We start from the raw sequence: 11,198 nt of genomic DNA, 5'->3' as shown, positions 1-11,198 counted from the left end.
TTTGAACATTTATACCATGGTGTTTTGTCCTAGACACAAACAAATGTTTATCTTTTGTAGGCGCTTTGATTGGGATTATGGAACCGTCTTCAGAGCTAAGGACATTTGGAAATTCAGCTATTTGGTTGAAATTAGTTTTCAATTTCTGTTTATCATCTTGTGTTTTGGGAAAATGAAAATACACATTGGCATGTTTGCACAATGATGTTGAGATATCGTGGGCACATCTTGAAGCTGCCATTTTTGACAAACCTTGTACATCTGCACAGACAAGAAACTCACAGTTGCATGATAACGAAGCGCTTCCACCACCTGCAGTGATACACTTTGTGCCCATTTCTCACGTAGAAATAAATTGCCGTTTTAATACCTTTATATGGATTACAACCTGTTTAAGACTGCTTAAAGGTTGGTCATGGCCTTGATTTTCGAAGCTCTCTTAGCGCTAAGATTGTCGTAAGTGCCATACATTAACATTAACTTACGACGATCTTAGCGCTAAGAGAGCTTCGAAAATCTAGGCCCAGGGATGCACCTTAAACACAGTCGTTAACTTGCCTTGTAAGGATTGTCCAAGCTTTAAGGATTGCATCAAGTTACACATCGTTAAAATAATGTATGCTTAACGATTATCCTTAATTAAAGACAATCTAACGACTGCTTCGAGTTACGAGCACCGGAGCAATTCACAGAAACTGTCCCTGTCAAGAAAGATCTTAGTTTGTAAGCAGGATAGTGAGGTGTGGTCAGCAGACATTCAAGACATCCTGGCCCAATTGCCGAACTTGGCATGTGACAGCAATGAATAACTACCATCAACCAATCAAGTGTCAAGTTAGTTAAAGAGGAAATATGCATCATATACATACTGTATTGCTGTCTAATGGACTGTGACAGGTGGAAGCGATCAGTCGACTCTGGTTTTAGATGAGATTTCATTTGGCTTATTTGATACCAAATCATTAACTTGTTTGATAATAATGGTATTACACAGTTTAGTATCCTCTAATCTGCTGTGCTGGCACTATACAGTGTAGCATGCCATCACTGCCTTAACAGCCACTATTCGTATAAAACAATAATAAATTAACACAGAGTATTTAGAAAAGGGTTTTATGAACTGTACAGATTATGGATTGATAAATGTCATCATTACACATACACATTATATACAGTTAGTCACAATCATGCAATAGACTCTGCTCTTAACAATGACCTCAAGACAATGAAAGGCTTTTCCCACTTCTATTATTGAAATTGTACTGTGTTTTATTTATGTTTCGGCAAAACACATGAGGAAAATGACAAGCTCAAGCACAGAACCTGAAATCAATGGTACCAGTTCACCTGAGGCATGTTTCAACGACCCAGAAGTTCATCTCCAATCTTGGGCAGAGAAGTGGGGCTGCCAACTTGAGGAACCATTCGCCATGGTTGGTTTGGTGTCTAACGCCGTACTCAGCAATATTCCAGCTATATGGTCAGTAAAGAATCAAGTCTGGACCAGACAATCCAGTGATCAACAGCATGAGCATCAATCTATGCAAATGGGTTACGATGAGCCTGGCCACCCCTCCTGTTAGTCACCTTTTACGACAAGCTTGGGTTGCTGAAGATCTTCACGGGTCTCATGTCAACAGACTGTGTCTCAATCTATACATTGGTACTATCTTTTTTCAGACCTTGAAACAAATATATCCAAGAAAGCCAATGCAAGTCTGAAAATGAAGAAAGTCTCTGGGCTCCGTTTCATTGTATATGGTTATCATTCATGAACCGTTTTTTCTGTAAAATATGTTCATTTCAGAGACTAAATGTTAGTCTAGTACAATGAGTGAAACGGAAGGTTCCCAGCATGTAAGGCCCTTACTTGAAATCCACTGGGGAACAGCCATGACATACAATTGGTTTTTTTAAATTTTTGTGTGCTGTGTAACTCCCGACCACCCGATCCCATAGTCGCCTCTTACAACAAGCAAGTTCCATGACACACATATTTTTTCAAAATGCTGAATATCGTTCATGGCAAACAGTCTTTGAAATAATAAATATAGATTATGAATAAATTGTTCAGTTGATAAAATATATCTGTATTGCACGATGTCCTACTTTGTTCTATGTATTATTTAGTGTAAAGAACACATGCAGCCATTATCTGTTGCATAACACAATACTTCTGCTACAACCACTAATGGCTGATAGTTTATTTGTTCTGTAACACCACTCTCAGCAACATTCCAGCTATGTGACAACTGTCTGTAAGTAATCGAGTCTGGACCAGACAATCCAGTGCTGGACAACATGGGCATCAATCTCAGCAACTTGGATATGATAACATGTGTCTACCAAGTCAGTAATCCTGACCACCCAATTCCTCTAGTCGCCTCTTAAAAGCCTTAGTTGAAGAAGATCCCTTCTAACCTGGATTGTTATAAATAAAAGATATGAGCAAGTGTAAGGCAGAAAAAAAATGTAGAAAAAGCACATTGCAACAAGAGTATAAGAGTATATAAGAAGTGTAAAAAAAGTATAAACATTTAACTTAAAATTATGAGCTTATTTTAACCCTGAAGGATATTGTGTCCATATTTTTAGCAGCTCTATACAAATATTGCTGACATTATAGATAGCACCCTTAAGGAGAAGGTGCTTGTACATAACACTGCTACATTCAGATAATGGTGCTGACAAACCTGAAACCTGATCTGGCTGCAACAATTTTCCTTAAGGGGCCATTTGTAGCTTGGGGGTTGATGATGATTGTTATGGAGAAGCATGTATCATGTGAATGACACACACACACACACACACACACACACACACACCACCCCCCATGTATGCACAAAGTAAGTGACCCCACCCCCATGTGACGTATTAAATCAATGCCCCCCCCATGTTATATGTCATATTTATTGCATAATATTTTTACATGTGTACAAAATTCTGGACCCCCCAACCTCCCCATAACAAAATTGGAAAGTAATGCTAAGTAATAACTTATCTTCATTAGGGTTTGCAAAAAATGTATAGAGATACAAATAATCTCTGATAATGGCAAATGTGAAATTAAGGCATTGAGTATTTTTCTATACCGAGATTCAAGGTAGATTGTATAGACATAGTGCTATACCAACAAACACCACACTCAGATTGCAGGCATAACAATAGTTTCTATTCAATACAGCTTGTAAAGTTCCCCAGAAACCTAAGTTTAGATCTGTCGGTCTGACAATACTTTTATTACACTGGTGACCTTAAGCATGCTCTTCTGTACAACCTGAGATTCCGATTTAGAATTGCAGATCTCGTTTCACAAGTTTCTGTAGTGTTAGCCAGATATATCTTGGTCAAGGGGTGGTGGGGTAGCCAAAATGCTAAAGCATCTGCTCATCATGGTGAACATCTGTGTTTGATTCCCCACATGGTTACAATGTGTGAAGCCCATTTCTGGTGTCCCTGCCGTGATATTGCTAAATGCTCTGAAAACCACTCACTCACTCACTCACGTCAAGGTCAAGGACGTATTGTATTTAACACCTTAGCAACACTTCAGGTCTGTGTAAAAGACATGCAGTTAGCTGACCTATACAAATATGGTATTTGTTCGTTGCTAACAAACCAAGGCTCACAATCAATGTGAATAATTGTTATGCTGGACACATGTAAAGACAATCATCCTCAAATTCTTGTTTCTTATGCCTTCTCAATCATTCTAAGGGCATCTTCGTAACTTGGTGGTGGAGCCTCTGGTCGTCTTTGCGGAATCTCTGGGGCAGCTGGCGGGTTAAAATCTGTGAACTCTGGCGGCGGGGGCGGGTTAAGATCTGTGAACTCTGGCGGCGGTGGCGGCGGTGCACTGGGAAGCATGGGATTTGTGGGATAGCTGGTTTGAAGAAACGGTGCTGTAGCATCTCTCCCTTGGGGGTCTGGAAGTTGAGATGCCTGCATAGTCGGTGGTTGTGACGTACGATCAAAGTGTCCTTTAGAACAGTAGGCTATTACAATGAGTACCAGTACGAGGCCGGTGACTGCACATGCTATCGCAACTACTGGCGTATTTGATGAAGTAGCCGTCTCTGTTTCACCTTCATAATAATCTGAAACTGATCAAAATATAACTTTTTTAATTCATCTAAACTCAGTAACATTTATCAGATGATACTGTGGGGAAGTAGTCGTCACATATGTTTCCTACCTAACAACTAAGTGGGATTGTATGACCAGAATATTGGTGTAACATTCCTACACTGTAGGTTATTCTCAAGAAATATAAACCTGAAGGCTGCTTCTCACTATATATTAGACATGGCTTCTTTTCCCGGAATTACCGCACTTGAGGTTTTTTGTTTGCTCCCAGGTTTTACTATTCGTAAGTAACACCTATTTCCCAGTTTTACTTTTTCCTAACTCTATATTAACATCAACATTCAAATTCAGATGATATGTTAGTGTTTGAAATCAATTGAAAAATATCGTCAAAGATCAACTTAAATGTGCAAATGTTTTTCCTAGCAGGATTGGAACCGTATATTTTAGATTCATCAGCAGATGCTCTACCTCACAGCCACCAGACAGACAAAGAACAAGGGTTGAATTATCTATTTATAGTTAGGCCTACTGTTATTCAATTGATTTTACTAGCACTTCAGTTACTGTTATGTAGCTTCATTACATGATCATCTAATTATCCATCATTGACAGTTTATATGTGTAGGATAAAGCACGACTCCGAGGTTATGGTTGGGAAAGTAAGAACCGAGACCGGAGGGTGGAGAGAAGTAAATATTATATTTAAATATCTTGCAAATGTAGTGTTGCATAGCACGCACCAAATGAGTATACAAATTCCAACAGTAAACTCATTCTTACACTGGCATTTTGACACAAGGGTACCACTATCGAATTATGAATGTTTGTCACATGACAGATTTATAAGTAACAAGATGGCTTTCCCTAGTAACATGAAAGATTTCCCAAGTGACATGAATGATTTCTAAGTAACAGTAAATCCCTCATGTGTCTAGGGAAATCCCTCATGTGACTCGGGAAATCCCTAAAGTTAATTTTTAAATCACTCTTGTGACTTGGTAAAAACCTCATTAGACTAGACAAATCCCTCCTGTTACTGGGGAAATCTCTCATGTGACAACAGGAAAGCCCTCATGTTATTTTGGAACCCTGTCATGTGACTTTGGAAATCCATCTTGTTACTTGGAAAGTCCCTTAACTTACTTGGGAAATTCCCCATGCTACTGGAGAAATCCAATATGTTACTTGGGAAATCCCCCATGTGACCAGGAAAATCCCTCATGTTATTTTGGAATCCCTCATTTGACTTGTGAAATACCTCATGTAATCCCTTATGTGATCGTGAAAATCCCTCATGTTACTAGGGGAACTCCTGAAGCTACTTTAGAAATCCTCCTTCGTGTGACTTGGGAAATCCCTCATGTTACTTTGGAAATCCCTCAAGTGAGTAGGGAAATCCCTCATGTGACTGGGAAATCCCCTCAAGTGACTAGGAAAACCCCTCATGTGACTTAGGGAAATCCCTCATGTTACTTTGGAAATCCCTCAAATGACTTGGGTAATCCTTGATGTTACTGGGGAAATCCCTCATGTTACTAGGGAAATCCCATGTGATTGGGGAAATCCCTTCGCTTACTTATCATCACTGAAGGAACATTCAGTTCCAATTTTCTGCAGTTAAGTATTTGCATGGTCAAAAGAGATGTTTCTTGTCACAACCCTTTCACAGATAGTTTTTATCATGTCATGAAGAAACAGTGGTTGTCAGATTATCTTTTCTTCCCTTTTCATTGTGAAAGTAAGCACATCTGAAAAACATTTATATAAAAAAGAATATTTGCCTAACAATGAAAGGTGAAGTGAAATGGGGTTTAATGCAGTTGTTAAGAATATTTCGCTCATATGAGGCAACATACATGCATGTGTATGTGGGGCTGCTTGTACTAGCCCAGACTTAAGCTGTTTTTATAGTGCTAGCCTACTGAGATACCATGCTGCAGTGAAGTATGAATACCCCACTCAGACACATTATACTGACTCCGAGCCGACCAGTCCTTGTTGTGCCCATTAATGCCGAGCGCCAGGCAGGGACCAACAAGTACCATATTTTAACGTCTTTTGGTATGATGCGGCCAGGGATCGAACCTGCGATCTTCCTCTCTCTCAAGGTGGATGCTCCTACCAGTACCAACAATAAAAGATCAACATTGGATAGACTATCACAAACACCACTTACAATCTGTCAATGAAAAGGAACTTACTGTCTTCAGAGATCTTGTAGACTATCTTGAATCCCTTTCCTATTCCCTCCTCATTGCTGGAAAACAAAACTGTTACGAATTGACCAGAGCTGGTGAAGGATGACATCTTATTGGTGCACCAAATCAAGTCTGGCTTTTTGGTAAAATCCCATAATCGCCCTGAAATGACATTTTATTACACATTTTAATAAAAAAGCCAGCAATTTAATTCATAAATTGAAACATTTAACTATAAATTGTATTGTATTATATTAATACTTATCCTTATCTCGCAATGGATGGAGAACACTGTTTTGCCTGGTCACAAAACACAAGTGGACAGTCACTGAATCGGGCTCTTCAATACAATACAGTGTAAACCGCCTAAATAAAGACCGCTTAACTAAATAGACCTGATAAGTAAACACTTTTCTTTGGTCCCGGCAACTTTGTTAATTAATTATCATTATTAGAGTCTGGTTAACTAAACTCGGATAAGTAAACAATACCTCTTAACTAAACGTCTTCTCACGGTCCCTGGAAGTAAATTCCTTTACAAAAGAGACTGAATAACTAAATTAGCGATCACCACATAATCCGACATGAGGGGCAGTCGTGTCAGTCTCCAGTCAAACATCCTACTTACAGCTCGCTGGCGTCAAGCAGTTGACAATACACTGACAACTGGAGGCCAACCCTGATAAGTTGTTAATTGTTACATATGCATACATATACATGCATATGGTTGTCATTTGCAGGTTTTTATAAGTTTGGATAAGTAAAATACCAAATAAGTAAACAATTTTGGCGAGTCCCTTGAGATTTTACTTATCAGGTTTCCACTGTATCAGTTACCATACTATCATTATTGAAAGCACAGATTACTCCCCATGATGTGGCAAGTAAAAGCACTAATGACGCAATTATCTAGATATTCATTTCACAATATTTACATTTTTTAAACAATACAAGTTCAAGGAAAACTAAGTTCTATGGATAGTCAACTTCTTTATTGCAATGAGTGCGACGTTTTGACATAGGTACTAACACCGTTATCAAGCAAGTGATACAACAATTTGAAACAAGGAGAATATATATACATGTACATTGCTGCATAGTGAGTATATACAAGTAACAAGGTTGATGTACGTTGGATATCTGATTACTGATTTCAGCAGAGGAGGTTGATGTACAGAGTGATTTGATTGTGATTAGAGTTGAATTTATACAATTGATGAGTTTGACGTACAATGAGATGATAATAAGTAAGTAGGTTGAAGTACACTAGTTGTGAATACAATGCACAAAGGGGAGCGTGGAAGCCAGATGGACAAGGTGGGTATGGGAGGATAGTGGTGGTGGTCTTTGATTAAGTAGTGATAGGCCGAGGAGATGAAATAACCTTGATCACGATTCATGGTGGGGTTGTAGCGTTGGATGTTTATAGCTTCAAGGAGTTTCCTAATCTTGTAGTCTGCTCGGTTTTAAGTTTCCATGATATTGATGTTGTTCCATAGGATGGCATGGTCAGGGTTGGCTTGGGTGTGGTCGGCTATGGCGGATTTGGAGTCGTTTTTCTGGACTGAAGTCTTATGTTCTCTAATTCGTAGTGGGAGAGGGCGGGATGTTTCACCTATGTAAGAGTCTCCACATTCACAATGGATCTGGGAGACTACTCCTGAGGGGTCATCTTTTGTTGTTGACGGTGGTTTGCCTGTGGTTTGGAGGAGGTTCTGGATGGACTTGCCTTTCTGGAACAGGACGTCTATGCCTGCTTGCTGAAGGAGTCATCTAATCTGGTGGCTGACTGCTGGGACATACGGGATATATATTACGAAGGGTGCTGATTGCCGATGGGACGGTTTATCTCTTGGGTCGAGGATAGTTCTGATGACAATGTTGACTAACTTCTGGGGGTACTGGTTATAATGGATGAAGACATGGCGGAGGTGGTTTAGTTCGGTTTCTAGTCACATCATTTCATTTTTCAAATAAAAATAAAATTGCTTTTTTCACTAAATCTAAATATTGTAAGCATAAGAATATACCCTGGCAAAGATCCAGATCAACTACGAGAGCATCTTAACAACCAACATCACAGCAATAAATACACCCTGGAACTAGTAACCAGCAACGAACTGCCCTTTCTTGTGTGACATCCTTGTGTCCCGCACCCCTACCAACACACTCCAGACCACTGTTTTCGCAAGCCGACCCACACCAACCAATATGTGCACTATCAATCCGACCATCCACATGTAAAGACTAGTATAATATCTACACTCACCAGGAGAGCCAAAAACATCTGCTCTACAAATCTTCAAGAGGAATTATCTTACCTTCCTGTAAAATACTTTAATTTCATTGGTCAGTGACGTTTTAACAAGTTTCAGTGTCATCTCTCCCAGTAGGGTGACAACTGGAAAAAATATTACCGCTGCCACGGTAACCGCCAAACTCTTCGCCGAGGTGCTGTATCAGTAACAATCGCATGATGTCATAATATGATGCAAGCAGTGCTCCGAGTTCAAAAACTGTTTGATCAGCTGTTTTTGAGTATAGTATGTACATATTTATTTTACCGACTTCCACTGCTTTATTTAAATTATTTTACATATTGCATCGTTTGCACACTCAACTTAAAGGGGAAGTGTACACGAAAATTAACCTTGTCTTGCACTTTTTCATCATAAAAAGTGTTTTTATCAAGAAGTTTTATATCCAAACCCGAACATATATCAGAAGTAACTAATTTATTTTTGGCGTTATATCAATTCATATTTTCAACATTTACCAAGAGTTCTATGTCCACAATAAACACACCATGGCTTATGTCCCTTGGAAATGATGTCATTTGTGCCCAAACGATAAACGAATGACGTCGTTAGACCTTATTAGACCCATTCCACGTGGGGCAGGTATAGGTGTGGTTCTTGTGTCTCGATGCGCAGGCTACTGTTTTAATCCACCTGTTGCTTGGCTGTCAGCTGAAAATGTGGTCACTTCTACACTGTAATGAAGTTGCAGTTTGAAAAAACGGACACATTGTACTAAAAGTGTTGCCACATAACCAAATTGTATAACATATTCAACCTGAGTCAGTCGCTTTTCCAACAGTATCTTTTTTCACAAAACCTAAAACGTATGTGCACTACATCTAGCCTGCCATCGATGAATGTGCCGGCATTCTACGTTTGTTACTAAAATTCCTACATAAATCGTACGATATGTCCCTCCTCTTTCACCTTCACTTTGATATCGATAGTACATATCCAAATACATCACACAGATAAATGCATTTGTAGTTTTGAACTCTGTTTGAAATTCGTATTTCTATGATATCATCGCTCATTGTAGATCAAATATGCTGAAAATTACATGCATCGTAAATCTCGCCAGTTTTGACATATATTACTAAATCACCATTCACTGTGTTTTGCGTAATTTATAGTATGTCTTAATTCAAATGTCAAATTTTACTGGGAGAATTGAATTTCAAAGAAAAAGACGTATCATTGTGATCAGCGGTGGTTTTGTTGTTATATTACAGAGTGTTTATAAAATCACGTCACATGTATGTCGGTTATGTTTCGTCCATAAAATCAATTGTATAATTCAACACCATCTTCCTTACATGAATCCCTGAATTCCTAATACATTTCAAAATAAACTGACAAATGGACTCTTTCACCAATACGACGTGTTTCAGTGAAATCTAACGAAAAATATCGAGGATATAAGATGCCGAGCTGGGAAAGGACCACTTGTTTGAAATGTAAACAAAGCCAATCTCAGATTTTACACTGTTCATCCGTTTGCCTACTTGTTTCATACACTGGCTCATTAGTTTAAGAACATGCATGGGAAAGGTATCATAGCAAGCGATAGTTAAATAAAAAAGGTGTATTCCAATGATATTTCTAGATTCATCACAACAGTTTATATTTTCTGAAAGCATGACGCCATGACTGACGCAAACTCACGCACAACGATGACGGTACTTCTCATTAATTTCTGACTATTTCCCTTGGTCACAATGAAAACAAAAAGAAAATAACAACCAGCAGACTGACAGAATTTTCGGACTATACTTACATGTCACATTTATGCATATACGTTGCTTGAAACAACGAAAATTTCCTTCGAAAATCTGGCGTACTCGTGTCAGTGAACACGCCATTTTGAAAAAGTCACTTTTACTTCCCGATAGTGATGTCATACAGAGGTCAACATTGTTATACATATTTGGTATTTTCATTGAGGTAAGGTTATGAATGAAAATGCACACGATCAATCCATCCTGCAGCTTACATTTTCTGTATTATCTTTCGTATTTTCACAAACTTTTTTTCACTTGATTAATTTCAGTATTATTATCTTTTGATTTGGGACTAGACAAGAGACCAGTTTAAAATCAAGTGGCACCAATTACGTATAATCAAAGGGCGGTAACTCTGGCCTGTTTAGCTCGGCAAACAAAGGCCTCATATTGGCATTACATTTCAGCACTTGTTTTAAGGGTTCTACTTATATTGTAAGAAAAATGAGTGTATATTTTCAAACATTGGTATTAACTAATTAAAACAGTTCACCTTGATTCACATAAGAATAAATGTGATTTATTTGTGTACACTTCCCCTTTAAACATCATTAACAACTTTTAAAGCAGTTTTAAGCTTGATAGAATATGTTTCACTGATTTAAAAATCCAGTCGAGAGGCAGACACCATTTTGTTTACATGTCATGTAGTTGGTAGCGATCTTCCAAATGAAATAAAATGATATTTTAACATTTTTTAACATGGCCTACCGGTTTCAGGTGATACTGCTACAAAGAGGCGTATTACCCACGAGAGAAGCATACAACTTATAATATATCATCTTTAAGAGGCGTTTATTGAACTCAACCATTACCCACCCCAATAAGTC

At 38.4% G+C, this 11,198-nt stretch overlaps 1 protein-coding gene across 1 annotated transcript in view; it reads right to left on the bottom strand.

The window, feature by feature from the left end:
• Nucleotides 1-1,097: 1,097 nt before the first annotated feature.
• LOC124257563 (cubilin-like) overlaps nucleotides 1,098-11,198 on the bottom strand; it is a 32,305-nt gene continuing 22,204 nt past the window's right edge. The window contains exons 16-17 of the mRNA XM_046691662.1: nucleotides 6,291-6,449; nucleotides 1,098-4,103 (exon numbers count right to left, since the gene is read on the bottom strand). Of these exons, the coding sequence (XP_046547618.1) occupies nucleotides 3,694-4,103; nucleotides 6,291-6,449 (569 nt within the window). The 3' untranslated portion in view covers nucleotides 1,098-3,693. The remainder of the gene's footprint in view (nucleotides 4,104-6,290; nucleotides 6,450-11,198) is intronic.

The sequence above is a fragment of the Haliotis rubra genome, unplaced genomic scaffold (assembly GCF_003918875.1).
Source record: "Haliotis rubra isolate DU_JTF1 unplaced genomic scaffold, ASM391887v1 Scf667, whole genome shotgun sequence".
Classification (NCBI taxonomy): Eukaryota; Metazoa; Mollusca; class Gastropoda; order Lepetellida; family Haliotidae; genus Haliotis; species Haliotis rubra.
This window is presented reverse-complemented; position numbering and strand designations above follow the sequence as displayed.